This window comes from Schistocerca gregaria, chromosome X (assembly GCF_023897955.1).
Source record: "Schistocerca gregaria isolate iqSchGreg1 chromosome X, iqSchGreg1.2, whole genome shotgun sequence".
Lineage (NCBI taxonomy): Eukaryota > Metazoa > Arthropoda > Insecta > Orthoptera > Acrididae > Schistocerca > Schistocerca gregaria.
In genome coordinates, this window is record NC_064931.1 from 498505556 (window position 1) to 498531984 (window position 26429).

General features: G+C 40.1%; 1 protein-coding gene across 1 annotated transcript in view; it reads right to left on the reverse strand.

Annotated features, from left to right (window-relative positions):
• The window catches only part of LOC126297521 (nose resistant to fluoxetine protein 6-like), a 310627-nt gene that overhangs the window by 138106 nt on the left and 146092 nt on the right, over positions 1-26429 (reverse strand). The window contains exon 6 of the mRNA XM_049988414.1: positions 11632-11799. Within this exon, the coding sequence (XP_049844371.1) occupies positions 11632-11799 (168 nt within the window). The remainder of the gene's footprint in view (positions 1-11631; positions 11800-26429) is intronic.

Here is a 26429-nt window from a genome sequence, read left to right on the forward strand (position 1 = left end):
CACTCCAAGAATGGTGATTTTAACGTTGTAGACCGGCATATTGCTGCGAGAGAGAATGTTTTTGAAGATGCAGAAGAATTGGAGACATTGCTGAGTGAAGACTCGTGTGAAACTCAAGAAGAATTGGCATGATTAGTGGGAGTGACACAGCAAGCCATTTCAAAATGTCTCTCAAGGCTATGGGCATGATTCAGAAAGAAGGAACTTGGGTCCCGTGTGAGCTGAAACCAAGAGATGTTGAACGCATTTGTGTGTTTGTGAACAGTTGCTTCAGAGGCAAAGATGGAAGGGATTTCTGCATCACCTTTTGACCAGGGACATAAAAATGGATTCATTACGGTAACCCTATCATGGGTATATCCCGGCCATGCTTCCACGTCGACTTACAAACCAAATATTCACGGCTCCAAGATCATGCTCTGCACTTGTGGGACCAGCTCGGCGTCATGTACTATGAGGTGTTAAAACCAAGTGACACAATCACAGGTGCTCGTTATTGAATGCAATCAATGTGTTTGAGCAGAGCATTAAAAGACAAATGGCCACAATACAGTGAGAAGCATGATAAAGTGATTTTGCAGCATGGCAACGCTCGACCCCACATTGAAAAAGAGGTCAAAACGTATTTGGAGACGTTAAAATGGAACGTCCTACCTGACCCGTTGTATTCTCCAGATGTTGCTCCCTCTGACTATCACCTGTTTAGATCAATGGTGCATGGCCTGGTTGACCAACACTTCCGATCTCATGAAGAAGTCAGAAATTAGATCGATTCGTGGACCACTTCAAAACATGAACAGTTTTTTCGAACCAGGATTCATACACTGTCCGAAAGATGGAGAAAGTAGTGGCCAGTGATGGAAAATACTTTGAATGTTACATGTGTAACCAATTTATTTCATTAAAGCCTCAAATGTTGGGGAAAAACGGTGGAAGAAAAGTTGTACATCTTGTAAACTGTTTTAAAAAAATATCACTACTGGTACCCTCTCAGGTCAATAATTTTTAGAGACATAACTATTTTAAAATTGTCGAATATGGGCAGTAATGCATGGTGTGATGTGGCAGAGGCCAAAGTGAATTTATTATCTGAAATTTGCATGCAGTTGGCAATGACAGCTATGGAGGTGTGCTTATAAGGTGATGAGGAAAGGGGGGAAACACAGTGGCAAGGAGCAGCATATCATGTGATGGTTCTGACAATAGTGCCATTCTGCCACGTCTGCCTCTAGGACACACATCGGAGTGGACGTCGAACATTTAGGATTAATTTTCACATTAGTTTAGGTATGGTGAGCTTACTTATCTACTGTTGTGTTCACTATGGGAGGAATAAAGCTGACACAACAAGTATTATGTTAAGATATGACAGTAGTAGTTTTACAAGCATATAAATTTTGCCAGGCAGAGTCAGAAGGAGAAACGTGGGCCCAGTGTAGCACTCACCTCATCATTACCACTTACCACTGTAGGAAACAGCTGGGGCATGAAGCATGGGACAGAGAGAGAAACGCCCTGGATACACCACAATGTATTCTATGTCTTTCTCTGTGCAGAATGCATAGTGTTGCCACCTTCTAACGTGCACACCACCATAGTGCAGCTAGTCAATTGTTTGGTGCAGCACATTCATTATCAGCTCCACTGAGTTATTATCTTGCTCTTCTCCTTCTTTCATTGGTCATTTGCTTGGCAACCAAGTAGACAGACATGTGAAGTGAATGAATATATTGTTGGTGTTTCCTATTTCACTGGTGTCTGTGTCATATTTTCAAAGTCTCCATGACATTATCTTTCAACAAGGCCACATATTGCCCATGCTGCCTTGGCATGTCTCGATACAGAGGCTCTTTGAGTGTTGCTCTGGCCATCACATTCTCCAGATCTCTCATCATTGAAAACATCTGGTCACATGTTGTTGAGAAACTGGTACACCACCATTCACCAGCCACCATGACTGGTGGAGGTTTGAATCAGCATAGCATAATGTACCCATATCTGTTATCCAATGTCAGTTCAACTCAGTTGCCACCTGTGGCAGAATCATTGCTGCTGCCAGAGCTGGCAGCTCTGTCTACTAAGATTTGCATCTGGAATGAAGACTGAATGGCTGGACTAACTTTGACCACATTGTAGTACTGCCATATCTTGATTGTGCCAGGCTGTGGTTTATTCTTGCTTCTGACTGAACACCACACCAAGTGCCAATGTAACACATGGAGAGTTTGCCTTGGTGCCACAATATTCACCCCATTGTCCATATATAGTAATACCTAAGAATGAAATGAACATTCAAGAGCAACTGGTGTATATTACCTTTAGATATTGATTTAACAGCTGATAATGTTCATCAGTTCTGGTGAAGTTGTGACTACAGTCCCCCATACAGGGTGCATCAGGAGAGCCTGAACATTTTTAGACTTTCATTCACAGGCCATCCATCACACAACACTGTAATACCACGCATCACACTGGGCACTGTTCTCTGGAGTTAAGCTGAGATGGAGTGCTGGTCTGTGGAAAACCACATTGTGGCAGTAGAAGAGTTTATACAGACAGAATATATCACAGCTGCACAATGCAACTTTCAATGCGGGTTTGGTTGACATGATGCCTCTATTAGCAAAACTCTGACGCTACGGATATCATAGTGGTGTCAAAATAGAACTATGAAGGACAGAAAACCTGCACGACATTCCTGTTTGGTACTTACACCAGAAAACATTATTTGTGTAGGGGACATGGCCTAGCATAGACCTCAATGGTAAGCTCAGTGACAAGCTATCACATTTGGGTTGCCCAATACCAGAGTTCACCGTTTCCTGCACAAAGATCTTCACTACCATGCATACAAGATACAAGTTGTCCATAAGCTTACTGAAAGGTACAAGATGATGAGACTTCAATTTTGCAACAAGTTCTTGGAGGGTCTGCAAGTTAAAGAGGACATCATGAACAGGCTATTGATATCAAACAAGTCCCATTTCCAATTGTTTTGGTATGTAAACAAAGAGAACTGTCAGTTCTGGGCTGCACACATCCCATGTGAATTGTTGGAGTGTCGTATGACAATGTAAAAGTGAAATTATGATGCACAATTTTCTTCGGCAACATTATTGGTCTTTTTTTACATGGGTCATAATGTAACAGCAAATTCTCAGTGCTACACAGCCATGTTGCAAACATCTGTGTCATCGAGGCAATCTCCATCATCACCTATGGCTCCAGCTAGATGGAGCAACACCCCTAACTGCATCTCTTTCCATGGGAGCCATGAATGAAATGTTTCCAGGCAGAGTTATGCCTCACTTTGGGGAAATTAAATGGCCCGCTCCTTCATCTGACTTGATAGCACCTGATTATTTTTTGTTGGGCTATTATAAACAAAATGAGTAATGCTCAATGAGCTCAATATGTTAAAAGAACAGATTCATGCATGCATTAGGGAGATTCCAAACATGTTGCAGAGAGTTATGTTATCTCTTCTAGACAGTCTACTTGAATGTGTAATTCAGCAAGGTGGCTACATACCAAATGTTATTTTCACTCATGGTGTGCACGATTTCAGAGCTCGTGCATCCATACATCTTACAAATCCTGGGCTGCAGGCTTACATGGATTGAGTTGTCATTGTAAATTTGTCACTAGTACCTGTTACGAAGCCTACACTAATCACATGGGGTGTGATGTTATTATTCATCTGTCGGAAGATAGGGAAGGCTGTGAAAAAGCACTTCAGTGTCAGAATCCAACACTTATAGATTTCAGAATCCAATACTTACGGATGTGCTCAATATAGTACAATTCTTTGAAGTGTCATGGGCCGCAGGGGATCAGATTGCTGTACGGGGGCAGATATTAGAAAAAGCTCAATCAGTCCCTGTTAGGGACACTGCAAATGTTCAGGATGATGGGGAAGCTGTTGCAGCAGTACAACCCTCAACTCAAGTGTCAAAAGAAAGGACAAACTGCCTCCTCTTCAAACGTGGCGGACACAGTAGTACCAGTTGACATAAACTGTATCTACAATTGCTGTCTCCCCAAACAAATTATTTATTGACTTGCATGCATTTAACAAACTGCTAAAAATGTAAGTGGACACAGGGGCTGTAGTGACTTTGGTAAATGCGCAAATGTGTGTGGACTTGGGCTCCCCTCCCCTCACACAGATTTCATGGAAGTTGGTTAGCTACAATAAACAGCAGATTTCAATCCTAGATCAGTTCTCCATTCCTGTCTTACAAATCTGTTGTTCTCCCTCTCACCTTCCTTGTTGTGGAACATTCTCATACTACAGGCCTGTTCGTGTTAGAAGCATTTAACGCTTTTGATTTCTCCACTGCTGGTGAAGTAAATGTAGTATCAGATCAGATCAAGTTCTGTATCAGCAACTGGAGTCCCTCTTCTCTGAGCTTTTGTCTCTGTTTTCCCCTGGGCTCAGTTGTGCTACTAGTTTTTAAGGCTCACATTGCCATGAAAGAGTTCGCCTGTCCTCATTTTTTTTTTTTTTTTTTTTTTTTGGGCACAGCAGGTGCCTTTCGCATTGCACGATTCTGCCAAGGCTGAATTAGACTGTTTGATGTCATTTGGCCTATTTCTTCCAGCAAATGGGCTACACCACTGGTCATCGTTAAGGAGGCAACGGGTAAGCTTCACCTCCATGACGAATTCAGTGTCACGATTAATGAACAGTCCATGATATATACATACCCCTTGCCCCACCTTGATGAGTTGCTCACAAAATTATCGGCCAGCCAGTACTTTTCCAAGACTGATTTGTTGGAAACTACTACCAGCTCCTTTTGGATAAGGCTACTAGGTGCCTTCTCATTGTCAATATACCTTTTGGCCTATACCAATATTAACACTTGCCTTTTGGTGTCACTAGCACACCCACAATTTTTCAGTGTTTTTTAGAAGAGCTGATAGTGTCTGTGCCAGGCTGCATCAGTTAATTTGATGATATCATTGTTTTGGGTTCTTGCACTGAAGACCACCTTAATAATCTCCAATCATTGTTTTCTGCTTTGCAGTCTGTGTGTCTCAAGTGCAGTCATTTTGACGTTACTCACATGGGGGTCAAGCCACTGGGTCACCATGTTGACACAATTGTGGCTTTGCCATGGCAGACCTCTGTTAAGAAATTGCAGGTATTTCTAGGTAAAGTTGCATACTACCATAAGTTTTTGCCACATGCATCCACTGTTACTCATCTCCTGCACACACTTTTGGGTAAAAATGTGCCGTTTTTCTGTCCCCCACTTGTGCCCAGGAATTTGCTTTGCTTAAATCTAAGCTTCAATCTTCCCCATGTCTGACCACTTTTCAGCTGGGTCAGTGTCTTGTGTTGACTACATACGCTCCTCAACACAATCTTCACATGGGGTTAGCGCACAAATATGCAGACAAGTCTGAATGACCTATCACTTATGCTTCTAAGACTAACTTCCATTCAGCAGCAGTATTCTCAGACTGAAAAGGAGGCTTTAGCTATTGTGTTTTCCCTCAAGAAATTTCATGTCTTCTTGTATGGTTCTAAGTTTCATTTAATCATGGATCACAAGCAGTTGGCTGCTGTTTTTCAGCCTTCCGCTTCAGTGCTGGTCACGGCAGCGAATTGTTTGAAGTGGTGGGCTTTCTTCCTCTCCCGTTATCATTATTAGAGCCATTACTGGCTGACAGTGCAACATGCCAACACTGAAGCCTAATCTCTCCTTCCGATCTGACCGGACCTGGTGTTCGATCAGGATGAGTTGCTTTGTTCCAGTTTAGATATTGAGAATCAGAACACAGTCAATGGTTTTCCCATCACTAGTGCCACGATAGCATTGGTCATTGCTGTGAATCCTGTGCTTAGTTGGGTCCTCTCTTTTGTGCAGCACAGTTGGCTGGAAACACCACCAGGCTGTGCCTCTGATACCTTGCATAATTACTTCTCCCTTAAGCATCGCTTTTCTGTGTTTGGTGGGGTTCCTATTTTAGCTATGGAACACGCTGCTCCCCAGGTTATGATTCCTGCTTCCTTAGAGTGTCATGTACTGTGATTTCTGCATGTCAGTCATTGAGAGACCTCTCACATCAAAGCTTTGTTCCACCAGCATGTGCACTGGTCAGGCATAGATGGGGACATTACACAGCTTGTTGCCACTTGTACTCACTGTGTTCAGCAACAGGCAGTCCTGTGGGTATCTTTCTTCCCATGGCCATGCCACTGCACCCATGGGAGCATCTACATATTGATTTTGTTGGGCCCTTCCTAAATCAGTATTGGCTCATTGTAGTGAACGCCTGTTCCATGTTTCCCTACACTGCACACTGTCTGTCCACGTATGTGGCAGCCACTACTTCATCGCTGTCTAAGATTTTTGTAGTTGAGGGATTTTTGTGTATGAATGTTACCAATAATGTCCCCACATTTCTTTCTCAAGAATTTGCATCTTTTGTCAGGATTGTGGTGTTCGCATCTCACAGCTCCCCTGTTTCATCCTCAATGTAATGGTGAGGCAGAACACATGGTTTGGACATTTAAAACTCAGATGCGGAATTAAGTATCTGGCCACTTTTCTGAAGGCACTTTAGACCATTTTTTGAGTTCATACTGTTTCATTCTAGTGGAGGACAAGAGCCCGGCACAGCTGCCTGCTGCCATAGGGACATTGACCACAGACCATCCTTCACCAGCTGCATCCCAAGCCACATCCACTGGCATCGACAGATCTTCGATGGTCCTGGACGGGCATGCCTGTCTGGGCCCATAGTTTCGGCCACCAGCCAAACTGAGTTCCCGCCATCATTGAGCATCACGGGGGTCATCATCTGTCTGTAAGCCACACTACAGGCAGGTGGATGTATCATCACTTTGAGCAGCTGCAGCCGCACATGGCAGGGTCTGTTCTGCAGAGCCCACCACCTCTAACACTCCCTGCTGATCCAGATCACGCTACAGCAGGGGTTGCTGTATAGCATATCACTGTCTGGAGTTCCTGCTTGTGCCCCACTCCTCGACCACCGTCGCTGGTGCAGCCCCTGCAGTAACTGACACCATAGCCGCCACCACTTCCATTGTTGGGTCTTGTGCAGCCATCATCTCCAATGCCCCCACTGATGACACCTCTGGTGCCAACAGCTGACCTCAACAAGGATGTCGCTATGGAGATGCCATCCCTGACCCTGCCCTATGGCCTCTCATGAAAAAGGGGGTGGCACGCCAAACCATCTCCTCATCATTTCCATCCCTACTTGCTGGTGCCTTCATGCAGCATGCTACAGCAGCTGTCATAATTGGGCAATGAAATGGGCATCAACACTGTCATTGGTGTTTTCCGTGACTCATAATCTCAGTACCTTGTGAGATAATGCTTTTTTCCACAGTACCAGCACTTTTAGGTATCAGTGCTTTTTCAGTACAACTGCTTTTTTTTTTTGGTACCAGTGTTTACAGTTCACAGGCCCTCTTACAGAGGCCACCTGGATTGGTGCCCTGGTGAGCTGTGATGGAAACACTATTATTTAAGCGCTCACAAATAATTTCTTGGCCTACTCTGTACCGTGTATTACTGCTAACCAGCCAGAGTGTTCAGTTAGCCACAACCGTATCTTACGTGTTGCTCTATAGAGTAATATGTTCTATATATCATTTTTGTTCTTGCTATAGCAACACTAATCCTCCACTAGAAACAAAATGTAGCTTTATAATAATAATAATAATAATAAACCAGAGAGAGAGAGAGAGAGAGAGAGAGAGAGAGAGAGAGAGAGAGAGAGAGAGAAGAATATTTACACTTTCCCAACTTTCCCCTGAAATGTTGTTTTAGTTTCAAAACTGACAGGTGTTTCTGTTGCACCCTGTAATATTAGGAGCACATCCACTTAGATCTTAAACTGTTTTGATATTGGTTTCCAGTGCACAACTTTTTAGTCCAATGTCTTGTTAGATTTCATCTTTACGTCATCCTTGCAAACTATGCCTCCTAATGGCAAAGCATCGACTACAAACTGACTGACTGTTCAGAAAAAAAGGATATGGGTGCACTAAATGGGATTCTGTTTCCAGGAACAAAGGAAAATTTATTCTTCCAATCAAAATTGCTGATCTAACTAAACAGTTGAGAACCATTTTAAAAGTGCCTAAAATATGCTTACCTATAAATGGAAGACCAACTCATGGTAATAACGAATTCCAGATCAACACTTGCTCTCCTGAAGCACATACACAGTGGATGGAACAATCATCCAATTTATGAATCATTGGGGTGAAAGTAATGGAAATGAAATGATATGGGAAAGTGATAGGAAGAAAATAATAATGACTTAAAGCCATACCGGGCATTCAGGCAACACAACGGTAGGAGTTGAAAATGTATGCCTGACTGGGACTCAAACCCATATGCTCTGCATGTCTAGAACAGTTGCGTTAACTGCCTTGGCCATCTAAACACATTTTCCATCAGCCCCAAATTCCAAACTTCCTGCTCACTGCACCATAACAACCCCCGCCCATTAACCTTCCAGTCACAGATTTCTGATTCACCTCAATTATTCATGTCTATGTCCCAGATGCTTCATCACAAGTGTCATAAATATCCTCTTTAGTCAAAATATCCACCATTCTGTTTACTAGAATGCTGCAGTTCACCTTTACCAAGCAGATGTTGCTGTTATGGTGATAATTGTGGAACAATGTAAAAAGATCCTGAGTATCATAAGCAATGGGGTAATTTGTAGACATGGGTGGTGTCTGTTCTGTCAGACATGTCCAGCAGAACAGATGCCACTCATATCTATAATTCTATGGATGTAATGGCTGTTTGATCAAAAAGTTTCTGTGCAGATGCACAACCAATGTCTGAATTCTTACAGGGATCAGAAATCTGTAAGTGGTGGGTTTAAGGCAAGGCCGGCCAGAAATTCTGCACGCATGCGGTGCTCTTGCACATGTGCAACTTCTGGGTCACAGTGTGCATGCCGCAGCTATCAGCGTTCATGTAGTGCATGTTTCTATGCAGAGATATCGCTCCTCTGTTACACAAAGTGCGTTATCGACACCTCGTGTGTATATCACAACCTGGGCTGTAACTGTAAGATCTGTTGCTTCATTGAGCGCAACAGAGAAAGCAACAAAGTATTTAGCCTTATTTATTAGCTGCCTGTGCAGATCTCTGGCCATAGCACTGATACGTCTTGTCACTGTTTGTTTAGATGAACTGATTTCTTGAAACCTGCTAACGTTCGTGGGACACACAAGTTCTGCAGCATCAATCAGACACCCTTTCACAAACTCCCCTTTGGAAAAGGGTTTCCCAGATTGTGCAATTCTTAATGCGATTTTAAAACTTGCTCACAGTGAAGATTTAGTGTGGTTGTCATTCGGGAAAATTGAAAACAGTACATTGTACAGCGTACAGTAAGTCAGACATAAATGTAACACAAGAAACTAAGAGTTCAAGAAGTATCAGTTACTTTGACATACAGTAAAATCGAGTTGATGTGTCTCATCCATTTCCTGAAGGACATTTAATTTTGCTTCCCGTTCTTCGCTGTTGATTACACTACACTCGTCTTTGTGATATGTATTGTAATGCCTTTCAAATTGAAAACTTATTCTGGATGCCTATTATTTGGCAGCACGGCAAACACTGTGAGTTTCTACCAACGGCTACAAAAAAGAATTGCAGTTCCCAGTCATTTTTAAATGACTGAAAACATAGATCTCCCATCCTTTGATTTTTCACAGCACTTGCCATTTCTCAGTACTTCTCTGTTAAGGTTACGGTCACCAGGGGTAAACGAGACAGGATATGTTGCGCTCTTGCTTGTACCACAGGGAAGTGGAGCCGTCACCATTCATTTGGGACACATGTCTAATAACAGATGTCGCTGTCGCTCGCTGCCGTACACGTGTGCACATGTGCATCACTTCGACACGTCTGCACACTGTGCAGTGTTTGGCCGGCCCTGGTTTAAGGGGAGGGACATTGCAGTGCAATGAACGGGAAGTTGGGAATTGGGGGCTGATGGGAAGTGTGTCTGGGTGACCATGCAGCAATGATACTGTTCCAGGGAAGTGGAGCACCAGGGATTGAGTCCCAGACTGCCACAAATTTTACACTCTTGCCATTGCATTGCCACAATACTCTGTGTGGCTTTCCCATCCCATTTATTTTCCATTCCTTTCACAACAATTATTCATGTATATGACACTGCATGTCTGACAGAACAGACAACACTCATATGTATAAATTATCCCACAATTATCAACATACAGCAACATATGCTTGGCAAAGGTGAACTGAAGCATTGTAGTAAACAGAATGGTGGATATTTCAACAAAAGAGGTCATTTATGACAAGAACAAATCACAGTGAAAAGCAGGCTACAGATATTTATGAAGATTTAGAAGGAAGCTTAGGAAAGATGTATAGAGCAATAAGAGACAGGAGTCCTCCAAACGTTGGGAAGGAGTGTATGCTCAAATGCATTCTTTCCTGGCACTTTGTCGCTGCTATCTCAACTGCCAATGTTTAAGGAGCTTCAGGAATACTGTTTCATGTCTGAACTTCAGTCAGAGCTGCTAAACAAACATCTGAACCCTATCACCTTCCACCTTACCTGCAGTGTGCATGCGGTGAACTTGGAAGACAAAAATCATATCTTCTCTGAGTGTGTAAATTATTGTGATTCAACATGTAATTTTGCGTGAGTCTACAAGTGCACTGATTTGCCTTACTTCAAAACTACATTCATTATAAGATCAAAATAAAATGATTATACAATAACATATACATGTTTAAGCCAACTTGGACTTATGATTTCAATCTGTTCTTACAAGTGAAGTGAGCATTTCATCTAAATGGATTAGGTACTAAAATTGTGCTGTATAACATTGTTAATATTTGATACTTAAAAAATGGTTACAACTAGCCTATGGTATGAAATGTAGGATTGATATATGTGTGTGTGTGTGTGTTGGGAGCGGGGTGTTGCAGAGAGGAAGAGAGAGTGAGAGAGAGAGAGAGAGAGAGAGAGAGAGAGAGAGAGAGAGAGAGAGAGAGAGAGAGAGAGAGGAGGGGGGGGAGGTAGGGTGCAAAGTGAAGGGGAGGAGGGCAGGTACCTGTGAAGTGTATTATGGCTATTCATGTAACATGTTTATATAACTACAATTTATTATGAGATATGAATTCAATAGCAGTTAACTCTTAAAGAGGCATTTCCAAAATGCCAGTAGAAAAAAAATAATGGCAAAAATAAATAAATCCGCATGAAATTATTGAAATAAATGGATACACCAAGAAAGGTTTAAAGTGGATACCTGTGCAAACACTGCTGAGATCTTACTAATATAATTTTGTCATGTTCCAGTAATATGGTGGACTTAATAGCACCCAAGTTCCTGTGTGGGAACTGTGACAATCTATGATTCAATAGCACTCATTAGTCATAAAAATTGCTATGGTCAATAGTATTACAGATGCAATAAAACAATATTTTATATGACTTTTTCTTGGTCATCCACTGCATTATGAATAAACTTTGTGTGGCACTAGTCCAGTATCAAATGAATATTTAATTTGAATTCTAATAGGAATATGTAATTGACACCAAAACTTGCATTTTCCCATGCTTTTTACATACCGGCATAATCACTGAGATAGAAAACAGTGTGCACCATGATGATCCAACCCATACCCATGAATCGCAGACCATGTATTGCTGGGACAGAGTCACTACCAAGTTGGGTGTCGAGTATTATGGGTACATTGGAATATATGGAGAAACATACTAAGATGCTATTCAGCGGCCCTGAAACATTGTGCAACAGAAAGAACATATAAGTTGATCATTTTATAATATGTACATTAGAGTCATGCTTACTACATTTATATTATGTACACTAGAGACATATTTACAAATAAATGAACCTTATTCTCATTTCACCTAGTAAATTACTATATTAAGCAGTAGGATTAAAAGTTATTGTAAAAAAGAGAATTATCTTTTAATTAATATAAAAATGTGAGTCACATTAAAGAAGATCAAATGTAAATACAATTCAGAAAATTACGGCAATTGGGAGGGATGAAAGTTGGAGTGGTGAAAAGTGCAAAATGTGTACAGAAGCTAGTGAACAGTGTGACAGAATGTGTACCTAATATTTTGTTGTAATGATATAGAAGTAGCAAAAGAAACTAGTACATAAATGGCAATACACAGTCAATGCATCAAGAATGGATAGTCCACTTCATATTATAATCACTTTCAAATGGCAAGGGAATTGATAAACAACTGAAAAAAAAGTGTTACAAATTAAATGCAGAGTGGTAAACTACTAAAGGTATGCTAAAACTTGTTAAAACTAGAACATTTAAATAGGTAAAATATGGTATACATGATTTTATCTCTCATTTATCAGATGATAATCAAAGCTTAAAACATAAATATGATATGATGATAGAGTACAACAAATGTTTAAATGGAGAAACTGGTCACATAAAAGAAACTAGGGCGAGGAAACAAATGGAAATTTTGAATTCTCATGAGTTAATGTTATGACAACCAAAATAAAAAAGCACTGTTGCATAAAATTGTACAATATTTTGATTCTAGGGGACCGACCAAGAAAAATCAAAAGTAGGGTGCTGTAAATAGTATTCCCTTGACAAACACAAAAAAGTATTTTCAAATGGTTGGCTTCACCTAAAATTCTGTATCTGCAGAAGACTGCAAAGTGTTTAGTAGGGGAAGCAATCCTCTTGCTCAAGCGACTGGATCTGAAAATTCTCAAAATGGACATAACAAAATGCAACCCTTTCTGAATTGTATTTAAATTCAGTTATTTGGAAAGAGAGAGAGAGAGAAGAAGAAGCACCATCTTTATCTACATCTACATGACTACTCTGCAATTCACATTTAAGTGCTTGGCAGAGGGTTCATCGAACCACAATCATACTATCTCTCTACCATTCCACTCCCTAACAGCGTGTGGGAAAAACGAACACCTAAACATTTCTGTTCGAGCTCTGACTTCTCGTATTTTATTTTGATGATCATTCCTACCTATGTAGGTTGGGCTCTACAAAATATTTTCGCATTCGGAAGAGAAAGTTGGTGACTGAAATTTAGTAAAAAGATCTCGCCGCGACGAAAAACGTCTTTGCTGTAATGACTTCCATCCCAACTCGCGTATCTTATCTGCCACACTCTCTCCCCTATTACGTAATAATACAAAATGAGCTGCCATTTTTTGCACCCTTTCGATCTCTTTCGTCAATCCCACCTGGTAAGGATCCCACACCGCGCAGCAATATTCTAACAGAGGTCGAATGAGTGTAGTGTAAGCTGTCTCTTTAGTGGACTTGTTGCATCTTCTAAGTGTCCTGCCAATGAAACGCAACCTTTGGCTCGCCTCCCCCACAATATTATCTATGTGGTCTTTCCAACTGAAGTTGTTCGTAATTTTAACACCCAGGTACTTAGTTGAATTGACAGCCTTGAGAATTGTACTATTTATCGAGTAATCAAATTCCAACGGATTTCTTTTGGAACTCATGTGGATCACCTCACACTTTTCGTTATTTAGCATCAACTGCCACCTGCCACACCATACAGCAATCTTTTCTAAATTGCTTTGCAACTGATACTGGTCTTCGGATTAGCTTACTAGACGGTAAATTACAGCATCATCTGCGAACAACCTAAGAGAACTGCTCAGATTGTCACCCAGGTCATTTATATAGATCAGGAACAGCAGAGGTCCCAGGACGCTTCCCTGGGGAACACCTGATATCACTTCAGTTTTACTCGATGATTTGCCGTCTATTACTACGAACTGCAACCTTCCCGACAGGAAATCACGAATCCAGTCGCACAACTGAGACGATACCCCATAGGCCCACAGCTTGATTAGAAGTTGCTTGTGAGGAACGGTGTCAAAAGCTTTCCGGAAATCTAGAAATACGGAATCAACTTGAGATCTCCTGTCGATAGCGGCCATTACTTCATGCGAATAAAGAGCTAACTACATTGCACAAGAGCAATATTTTCTGAAACCATGCTGATTACGTATCAATAGATCATTTCCTTCGAGGTGATTCATAATGTCTGAATACAGTATATGCTGCAAAACCCTACTGCAAACCGATGTCAATGATATAGGTCTGTAGTTAGATGGATTACTCCTACTACCCTTCTTAAACACTGGTGCGACCTGCGCAATTTTCCAATCTGTAGGTAGAGATCTATCAGTGAGTGAGCAGTTGTATATGAGTGCTAAATAGGGAGCTATTGTATCAGTGTAATCTGAAAGGAACCTAATCGGTATACAATCTGGACCTGAAGACTTGCCCATATCAAGCGATTTGAGTTGCTTCACAACCCCTAAGGTATCTACTTCTAAGAAACTCATGCTAGCAGATGTTTGTGTTTCAAATTCTGGAATATTCCATTCGTCTTCCTTGGTGAAGGAATTTCGGAAAACTGCGTTCAATAACTCCGCTTTAGCGGCACAGTCATCGGTAACAGTACCATCGGCACTGCGCAGCGAAGGTGTTGACTGCATCTTGCCGCTTGTGTACTTTACATACGACCAGAATTTCTTCGGATTTTCTACCAAATTTCGAGACAATGTTTCATTGTAGAACCTATTAAAGGCATCTTGCATTGAAGTCCGTGCCAAATTTCGCGTGTCTGTAAATTTTAGCCAATCTTTAGGATTTCGCGTTCTTCTGAACTTCGCATGCTTTTTCCGTTGCCTCTGCAACAGCGTTCGGACCTGTTTTGTGTACCATGGGGGATCCGTTCCATCTCTTACCAATTTATGAGGTATGAATCTCTCAATTGCTGTTGCTAATATATATTTGAATTTGAGCCACATCTCATCTACATTTGCATAGTCAGTTCAGAAGGAATGGATATTGTCTCTTAGGAAGGCTTCTAGTGACACTTTATCCGTTTTTTTAAATAAAATTATTTTGCGTTTGTTTCTGGTGCATTTGGAAGAAACGGTATTGAGCCTAGCTACAAGGACATTGTGATCACTAATCCCTGTATCAGTCATGATGTTCTCTATCAGCTCTGGATTGTTTGTGGCTAAGAGGTCAAGTATGTTTTCGCAACCATTAACAATTCGCGTGGGTTCGTGGACTAACTGCTCGAAATAATTTTCGAAGAAAGCATTTAGGACAATCTCGGAAGATGTTTTCTGCCTACCAGTGGTTATGAATAGGTATTTTTGCCAACATATCGAGGGAAGGTTGAAGTCCCCACCAACTATAACCGTATGAGTGGGGTATTTATTTGTTACGAGACTCAAATTTTCTCTGAACTGTTCCGCAACTATATCATCGGAGTCTGGGGGTCAGTAGAAGGAGCCAATTATTAACTTAGTTCGGCTGTTAAGTATAACCTCCACCCATACCAATTTGCACGGAGTATCTACTTCTACTTCACTACAAGATAAACCACTACTGACAGACACAAACACTCCACCACCAATTCTGCCTAATCTATCTTTCCTGAACACCGTCTGAGACTTTGTAAAAATTTCTGGAGAACTTATTTCAGGCTTTAGCCAGCCTTTTGTACCTATAACGATTTCAGCTTCTTTGCTTTCTATTAGTGCTTGAACCTCAGGGACTTTCCCAGCACAACTACAACAATTTACAACTACAATTCCGACTGTTCCTTGATTCAAGCACGTCCTGTATTTACCATGCACCCTTTAAGATTGTAGCCCACCCCGTACTTTCTCGAGGCCTTAAAAGCTAAAAAACCGCCCAGTCCATGCCACACAGCCTCCACTACCCGTGTAGCCGCCAGCTGAGTGTAGTGAACTCCTGCTGAATGAAACATTTTACTTGTCACACCCATGAATGAGGTGAGTAAAAAAACTGTCAGCAGCTCTCAGTTTTACTGAGAAGAGACTATGTAATAAACTGTGTGGGATCAAATGATGTTGTAAAAAGTGAATTAGCAGGCACTAGACTAGTCCTAAAGGAAACTTTAGTGTCTGTGATACATACAAATGTTTTAGTGTTTGCTGTACCTCACAGACGCTATTTAACAGCCTGATCACGTGTTAACAAAGAAATAGAGAAAACTATCAGGAAAATCTTATAAACCATTTCCTAAAGGCAACTTTTGGAAAGTTCTTGTAAACCAAGGATGTTATACAGTACAGGGAATACATGTTAATACCAAAGGCAAGTAAATTATTGCAGGAAACATCCCAAACAAAATCAGAAGCAATAGCAAACACACCAAGGTAATTAAACTTCATTGCTGATGTTGCAATGGATGTGTTGTTGCCTGTGATAAACAACATTTATTCAAACAATGGAAAATCCATCGTGGAATAATGATGATATTATGAAAAGGGCAGAGTGGAGGTGTTGCATCACAGAGAGGCACAACAAAAAGACTGCTAAATAAGTAAACTTTTGGCCAAAAACCCTTCTTCTGAATTAGAAAACACACACACACACACATATTCACACAAATGTAACTCTCACACACATGACCACTACCTCTGGCTGCCATGTAACATTAATCTAGTATGTCAGTAAGAAAGCTGCTAGTTTGAAAAATGTTGCTGGTTCATTAGTTTTATTATACAGCTTTTCTTTATGTGCCATTAGTAGCTTAATATTTACTTGATCACAATTGCATTTTTCAAAGAAAATATTTTTACTCCTATGAATATGGAGTCCTATTTATAGTACACTTGCTATACAGCTTAATAACAAACACTACTACTTGCCATGTAGCTAACAAAAATTTTAAATCCCTGAAACTTGAGAATCAGATTAGATTCAAATTTGCCACATATGGTGTACTTAAACCACAGCAGCATATGAACGGTTAACAAACTTATCTATTTCAGAAATAATTCCACCCTTGGCCTGAAAGTCAATGATCATACCCATTTGGATGTCAGATAAATTGCTATATCCACATTTCAACAATGACTGCACTGCTTTCCTAGTCACCCTCACACGCTTTATATACCCTTGACCAGTAATGTTGCCACCTGCCATCTTTGAGTGGTTATTGCATGTTGATGTCGAGCATAGGCAGTGGTCACATTAATGTGACTGAACTGTGCATTCCCTGCGAAGCACTTGTAGACCTGTTCAGCTCTCAACTGAGTTGTGTCTGGCAGGGATGAGTTAGGACTCTTGATTAGTACACTTGCATCATCAGCAAACGTTACAGTCTTTGAACTGCCAATTAAAGTCATTAGAAGATCATTTATGTAGGTTAGAAACAAGAGTCGGCCCAGTACCAATCCCTGAGGCACTTCACATTCTGAAACTATTTTCATGCCTAAGATCGAGCCTCTTTTGTGACCCTCTGCTTTCCATTACAGCACTAAGATTCCATCCATACAAAGGGGATGTCATAACACTTTAGTCTGTTAAGTAGAATTTTGTGATCCTCACTATCAAAGGCTTGGGGGCAAGGTCACAGAATATACCAACAAGGTAATTTTTCTTGTTCAGCTCAGTCAGTATCGCTTGTGAGGTCTTGTATTACTTTCAGTGTGAAGAATCTTTTACAAAAGCCAAAATGAGAGATGGTCAAAAAGTTTTGATCAGTTAAATTAGTCAGTAACATAGGTCACTTTCTCAAGCACTTTTGGAAAGCCTCGGAAGAGTGACATACATCTGTAATCAGAGGTGGTTTGCTTATCTCCAGTTTTGCACATGGATGTTACTGCAGCATATTTATATCCATCAGAATTTTAAAGCTTCCTTTGGTGTGAATTCATGTAGGGTTTCATCCATCCATTTGTCCCATTCCTCTGTCATGTAGAGTTTAAATTGTTTATTGATTGAGATATCAAGAGGTTGAAATTGTGAAGTAAGTCCTCCTGGAAAAACAGCAAGCTCTATCTTTTCTGGTCTCAATTTCTTTTCCACAGAATTTTCCAAATTACTCATGTCTGTCACATCAGTACACTGCTGCTACCAGTTGAATCCAATGTTGCCATATAGAAAGAGACACTGCAGGTGACATCATGCAGTTAGCAAAGACTCCAAAGAATATCTGAAACTAGCCTTTACAAATAGCTTCAGGTATATGAACATGTCACTCACTTCACCAAAAGAAATAACTTCCATAACAAAATTTTTAAAAACAGAGCATTCTAGTGGTTATGATGAAATATCAACAAAGTTAATTAAGGCATGTTCTTTTGGGTTTAGTACAATTCTAAGTTACTTGTGTAACCAGTCAATTGTAACAGGGACATTTCCTGACTGGCTAAAATATGCAGATGTTAAGCCTCTATTCAAGAAAGGGGATAAAGAGATACCATCAAACTACAGACCGATTTCACTTTTGCCAGCATTCTCAAAAATTTTAGAAAAAGTAATGTACAGGCAGCTTCTCAACCATCTGACCACAAATAACATATTATATAGAACACAGTTTGGATTTCTGGAGGGTTCTGATATCGAGAAGGCTATTTACGCCTAAAGTGAAAATGTAATTAATTCACTAAATAACAAGTTACAAGCAGCAGGTATTTTCTGCGATTTGCCAAGGCATTCGATTGTGTGAACCACAACATCCTTTTAAATAAATTAGAGTTGTATGGTGTCACGGGCAGTGCTGCAAAATGGTTCAAGTCATACCTCACTAACAGGAAACAAAGGGTCTCAGGGCAAGAGACTAGTGAATTAAGTCATCAGTCATCATCAGAATGGGAAGAAATTACATGTGGTGTCCCACAAGGATCCATCTTAGAGTCATTGCTTTTTCTTGTGTACATTAATGATCCCTCATCAGTTACACTGCCAGAAGCAGAGTTTGTTTTGTTTGCAGATGACACAAGGGTTGCAATAAATAGTATGTCAAGTGTAGTTCTAGAAAGCTCTGCTAATGATATTTTCATGGATATTAATAAATGGTTTAAAGCCAACTCACTGACATTAAACTTCGAAAAGACTCATTATATGCAATTCAGAACCTGTAAGGGGTTTCCACCCAGCATATGCATAAAGTATGAAGAAGAGCAGATAGAAGATGTTGACAGTCTTAAATTCCTGGGATTACAACTTGATAATAAATTCAGTTGGGAGGAGCACACCATAGAACTGCAGAAACGCCTTAACAAATCTGTATTTGCAATTCGAGTGTTAGCAGACATAGGCGACATAAAAATGAAAAAGCTTGCATACTTTGTCTACTTTCATTCAATAATGTCATATGGTATAATATTTTTGGTTAACTCTTCAGGCCAAACAAAAGTTTTCAGAGTCCAAAAACGTGTAATACATGTTATTTGTGGAGTAAACTCACAGACGTCCTGTAGAAACCTCTTCAAAGCACTGGGTATACTAACTACTGCCTCTCAGTATATTTACTCCTTAATGAAATTTGTCCAATACAATTTCTCTCTTTTTCCAACAAACAGCTCAGTTCATACATACAATACCAGGAACAAAAATGATCTGCACAAGGACTTAAAAGCACTTACTTTAGTTCAAAAATGGGTCCACTTCTCAGGAACACAAATCTTCAATAATTTGCCAGCAATCATAAAAAATTTAGTTACAAATAAAGATCAGTTTAAAAGGAGCCTGAAAGACTTACTAGTGGCCAACTCCTTCTACTCCACTGACGAATTTTTTAATAGAAACAAATGATGTATATATTCATACTATTAGTATTGTTCAGAAAAAAAAAAAAATTGACATGTTCTACATCCACAAGGAACTCCTCAGCACGGATCTACGGAACGAAAAATTAATCTAATCTAATCTCCACATGACTTTTTTTTTGTTTCCTCGAATCAAGGCAGCACTGAATGGAAGCAACTTTGGAACTGTGCCTGAATGTAGCACTCACTCCTGCATTTCCAGTTAGCAGAGAAGGTGGCAGTGGCTGGAGTGTGAAGCATGGGATAGAGAGAGAGATCACACTGGGAATACCGCAAAGTACCATATTTTACGGAACATAAGATGCACTTTTTTCTTCAAAAAATTGCCTCCAAAATTCAGGTGCATCTTATACACCATATTAATACAAAAATGTCCAGCGTTTGATTTAAAATTTACCAGTCTTAAAAATGACCATATACTCAGTGCCCTGGGAAACAAACATCTCTATTTGGCAACATTGGATTCAACTGGCAGCAGCAGTGCACCGATGTGAGAAACATGAGTAATTTGAAAAATTCTGTGGAAAAGAAATTGAGACCGGAAAAGATAGTGCTTGCTGTTTTCCCAGGAGGACTTACTTCACAATTTCAACCTCTTGATGTCTCAATAAATAAACAATTTAAACTGTATATGAGAGAGGAATGGGACAAATGGATGAATGAAACCCTACATGAATTCACACCGAAGGAGGCTTTAAAGTGACTTATGATCAAACAAGTGGGTCAGTGGATAAAACAGTCATGGTTCATAGTGAGAGAAGACATTACTGATACATCTTTTAAGAAGTGTAGCATAAGTAATGATCTCAATGGCAGTCAAGATCATTTTACACTTATGTTCAGAAAAACAGAACATTTTGAACAACTATAGATAGGACGTTCATAATCACAGGACATGTACATTAGTATGTTCTGCAGCAATTATTGGCATTTCAACCACCTCAGTTCAGCAGGTGTCCTGTTGCCTAGAAGGCACAGGGTCCGCCATGGGCCCTGATAACTTGTTCCACGCATGATTGCATTGATGCACATAAGGTGCAAATAGTGTCCTGTTGCATAACCATCCGTGCTGCAAGCACCTGGTTCCAAAGTTCACCTGTGGTGGTTGGCATTGGGTCACAGTGCTACACCCGTTGTTTTACCATATCCCACACATTTTCAGTTGGTGACAAGTCTGGTGATCTGATGGGCCAGGGTAAAAGGCTGACATCCAGTGACACCAAGTAGGCTTGGGTTCGTGTGGCAACATGTGGTCATGCACTGTCTTGCTAAAAAATTGGGTCTGGGGCGTCATGCAGAAAAGGTATGGTTATGGGTCGCAGGATGTCATTCACATAGGTCATACAGGTCACAGTGTCTGGACACACACCAGCTGTAATTTGTGCCTGTACCCAATAGCACACCACACCATAAGGCCTGCAGTTGGTGCTGCATGCCTTGTGTGACTGCAGTCCTGTGATGCTGGTCCCTGTTGGCGGCAAACCAAAATGCAGCTATCTTTTTCAACAAAACAGAACCTGACTTTGTCTGAAAATACTGTCTGATGCCATTCCTGTCTCCAGTGACACTGTTCCATACACTACTGCCATCTACCATGTTTCTCCACATTCGTGAAAAGTAGACAGAGTAGTGGGCGATGTGCACTTAATCCATGCTGTGAAGAACTGTCACCCCAGACAATGTACGATGTCTTACTCTGTTCTGCCAGAGCCAAGGAGGATTCAGATCTGTCCTGCAATGCCATTTGGGTGAGGTGTCTATCTTCTCGGGCAGGGGCAAGGGCTCTGGGTGGTGCGGCCTGACCCATCTCATTGAATTCTATGGCCTTCCATGAACCATTCTGCACACACCTGTTCCACTGCCAAAACACTTTGTCCCATGTGAACAGCAGTTTCCAGATGGATGCACCACATTCTCTCATGCCAATAATGTGCCATCTTTCAAACTCATTGATCTGACGGTACGGTCTGCGCATATGTCTGTGAGGCATCGTGCATGCCTGCTCAAGTCACACTGTTCTATTACCTTTGGTTTATAGTGACAGCAAGAGCCGCAGGCACATTTTCCCAATACTTGGTGTTGCGCCGTGATATTGATGTTGACTTTGAACCTGCAGGCCGACATAGTTCAAATGCTAATCATTTTTGCAGAACATACTCCAGTATATGTCCTGTGAATATGAATGTCCTATTGCTAGTCGTTCAAGGTGGTCGATTTTTTCTGAATATGAGTGTAAATGTGAAGAGGAGAATGATGATGATGAAAAGGAAGAAGAAGATGAAAGTTCAGATAGTGATTTTCAGGGATTTTAAAGATCAGTTTGGTTTCATAAAGTAAGAACTTTTTTGTCTGGCTTTGCAATCTAATAATAAAAGTGGTAAAAATGTTATTTTTTAAAAAACTGCTTAACAATTAATGTGCATTTTTTTGATCTGTAGCATTTTGTAGTCGGTAAAATATGGTATTCTCTGTCTCTCTCTGTGCAAAATGAATCACACTGCTGCCTTCTTACATGTACCTATTTTTAAAACTGACTGACACAGCTGAAGTTCAATAAAACACAGTTTGAAAGTTACATGTTTTGGTTTATTTGGGTAAAGGGTAACCCAGGGCCAATATTCAGCTAGATAAATCAATGCTAAATCTGCTGTCGAGTACAATTGTAGACAATCACTTCTAGAAATGCATAAACAGTCTGTACCCTAAATTCAAGAACAGGGCATGTGCCACCTCTTGTGGACACCTGTGTCTATGACACACATCCACACTGATGTCTGTTATCATTTTATCTCAACTGGATATTACCAAGTGAGATGGCTCAGTGGTAAGTCGCCACACTTGTATTTGGGATGACCACATTTCAAATCCCCAACCAGATCTAGATTTTCTCTGATTTCCCTAAATCACTTAAGGCAAATGTTGAGATGGTTGCTCAGAAATGGCACAGCCAATTTCCTTCCCCAAAATGAGCTCATGCTCTGTCGCTAATGATCTCACTGTTGATGGGACATTAAACCCTAATCTTACTTCCTCCCTTTGTCTGGATGTTGGAGCAATGCTAACTTTGGCTTGTGCAATCACCTCCAGCAACTTGAGGAGGAAAGATGAAGTGCCTGGCTCACCCTTTTATTTCCTGGCTTAGTATAAGGTTTTATGCCAATAATGTTGTGCTAATGAGCTTACTACCTCAATTTCTGTCAGCCAGTGTGTCATTATGTACTGCCATACAATCCACAGATAAGAACCATAAAAATACTTAACAAATATTTTAACTGAAATAAAAATATAACAGAAATAAAAATAAGCATACTTCATAAATATTTAAACTGAAAGCTATTGGAAACATTACTGTTGTAAACATTATGGTACATGTTTCTTGTAAGCTGTAAGTCAGCACAGTTAATTTACTAATAATTACTTACAATTAGAATCACAAGTTTCACATGGTGCTTTGAGATTCAGGCAACAAGATGTGAATGTATTTTATCATGTATAGAGTTTTACTGCCTATATCGAATCTTCCGTGTTTGTATATGTATGAGGCAATACTCTCTCAAAATATGATGGTATCAACAATGTTTTCATCACCCACACTCAGCTCATTGTACACTACTAATATCTCTGAAGAAGAAACATTTAAATCAGCTGCCATGAGCTGCTGCTAGCTGCAGCCAAATGCCAGAGGACACTGAATTCACATGAGATCACCGCCAGAAATTGTGACTGGTTCACCTGTTTTTTAAGCTACCGCAATCACAGCTCTGCCTCAGATTATCATCATACTACCCTCCAATTCCACTGAGTGAACAGACAACAGAGCAGTGATATCTTACAAAAGTAGAATTATGCCACTGAGACTTTACTAACCTGAGACTTTGTTAACCTAGTTTGACGCCATTGCTATTCTGTCTGCTAAAATATTCATATCTCTCATGCCAGAACATGTGTCCTTCATAGTGAAACAATAAGAATATCAAGTTGGTAAAGAAAGAAAGACTATTAAAAAAAAGCAGAAGTTATTTCTAATGGACGACAAATTTTCCTCTAAAACTGAATTATTTGCCAAATGATATGGAATTTTGTAATGCAAAATTATTAGACGTATTACCTGGCTGCGTATTTTTCATAAGAAGTTATGATATTCAATTTTATATTCTAAGTACTAATTACCAGAACAACATGATACACGATAAATCCGTATGTATGGTCATGTCTCAGTTTTCAACTTACACTAAGCATTGTATAACAGCACAAGTAGTAATAACCAATCTACAAATGTAAATAACTTAACTGAATTCTATACAATGATGAAACTCATTGTTCATAATATAAACAATTTTTAATTTACTTATATTCATCATGTTTTTCAACAGTGTTCCTTACACAAAATGATAAAGTTTTAGCATTAGATTTACAATGATTTTCGGAAACTAAAATATCCATTTCTTTTCAGCTAAATTTACATATTTCAACACTAATTGTTAAAAATTTTCATTTTACAAAATTTAGCATGGGAAAATCTTGGTATTTCACAGAACAGTTACTCTCAGATATATTTGTTTAATATGCTGCTGACCATGCTCCTATGTTTAAACTTATTTGTACAAAATTTTCTCCACAGTAAATTACCAGAAATCATAATTAAAATAATACTATAGAAAGCCTGCCTTATCAAGAATCTATATATAGGCCACTGTTAGGCCAAATTGGATGCTGTTATGGAGGCAATTGTTAAAGCTGTGGTTAGTTGCAGTTCTAAATTTTAATGAAAAGTTATGTAATGGAGGAATGAGAAGTGAAGAAACTATAAGTGAACAATAATACTGAAAAAGAATTTTGGTTATGAGAAAGTTATTTGTTATGTTGTAAGCATGCAACATATTCCAAGAGAATCACCCCAGTATGCATTGCAAGGAATATAAATGATTTACTAGCTTGATAAACAATCATGAGTAAGGTATTAATGCAATTATTGTATCATTTACTGCTCAAAAACTATTTTCCCATCACTTTCAGTACATTAATGAAAATTATAAGAGTAAAATGTAATGTCTCAACTGAAATTTTAATTTACGTATTGTATGCAAGCAGTCCCCCCATGAAGCATGGACCTTGCCGTTGGTGGGGACGCTCGCGTGCCTTAGCGATACAGATAGCCGTACCGTAGGTGCAACCACAACAGAGGGGTATCTGTTGAGAGGCCAGACAAACATGTGGTTCCTGTAGAGGGGCAGCAGCCTTTTCAGTAGTTGCAGGGGCAACTGTCTGGATGATTGACTGATCTGGCCTTGTAACACTAACCAAAACGGCCTTGCCGTAATTTTTCCCAAGGGCATGCAGCTTTACTGTATGGTTAAATGATGATGGCGTCCTCTTGGGTAAAATATTCCAGAGGTAAAAAAGTCCCCCATTCGGATCTCTGGGCGGGGACTACTCAAGACGACGTCGTTATCGAGAAAAAGAAAACTGGCATTCTACAGATCGGAGTGTGGAATGTCAGATCCCTTAATCGGGCAGGTAGGTTAGAAAATTTAAAAAAAAAATTGATAGGTTAAATTTAGATATAGTGGGAATTAGTGAAGTTCGATGACAGGAGGAACATGACTTTTGGTCAGGTGAATGCAGGGTTATAAATACAAAATCAAATAGGGGTGCATTATTGTGGCCAAGATAGACACGAAGCCCACACTTCTACAGTGGTACAAGTTTATATGTCAACTAGCTCTGCAGATGATGAAGAAATTGATGAAATGTACGATGAGATAAAAGAAATTATTCAGGTAGTGAAGGGAGGCGAAAATTTAATAGTCATGGGTGACTGGAATTCGAGAGTAGGAAAAGGGAGGGAAGGAAACATAGTAGGTGAATATGGATTGGAGGAAATAAATGAAAGAGGAAGCCGCCTGGTAGAATTTTGCACAGAGCATAACTCAATCATAGCCAACACTTGGTTCAAGAATCATAAAAGAACGTTGTACACATGGAACAATCCCGGAAATACTAGAAGGCATCAGACAAATTATATAATGGTAAGACAGAGATTTAGGTTCACAAATGGCTCTGAGCACTATGGGACTTAACATCTATGGTCATCAGTCCCCTAGAACTTAGAACTACTTAAACCTAACTAACCTAAGGACAACACACAACAGCCAGCCATCACGAGGCAGAGAAAATCCCTGACTTCGCTGGGAATTGAACCCGGGAACCCAGGCGCGGGAAGCGAGAATGCTACCGCACCAGGTTTTAAATTGTAAGACATTTCCAGGGGCAGATGTGGACTCTGACCACAATCTATTGGTTATGAACTGTAGATTAAAACTGAAGAAAGTGCAGAAAGATGGGAATTTAAGGAGATGGGACCTGGATGAACTGATTAAACCAGAGGTTGTACAGAGTTTCAGGGAGAGCACAAGGGAACAATTGACAGGAATGGGGGAAAGAAATACATCAGAAGAAGAATGGGTAACTTTGAGGGATGAAATAGTGAAGGCAGCAGAGGATCAAATAGGTAAAAAGATGAGGACTAGTAGAAACCCTTGGGTGACAGAAGAAATATTGAAATTAATTGAGGAAAGGAGAAAATATAAAAATGCAGTAAATGAAGCAGGCGAAAAGGAATACAAACATCTCAAAAATGAGATCGACAGGAACTGTAAAATGGCTAAGCAGGGATGGCTAGAGGACAAATGTAAGGATGTAGAGGCTTGTCTCACTAGGTGTAATATAGATACTGCATACAGGAAAGTTAAAGAGACCTTTGGAGAAA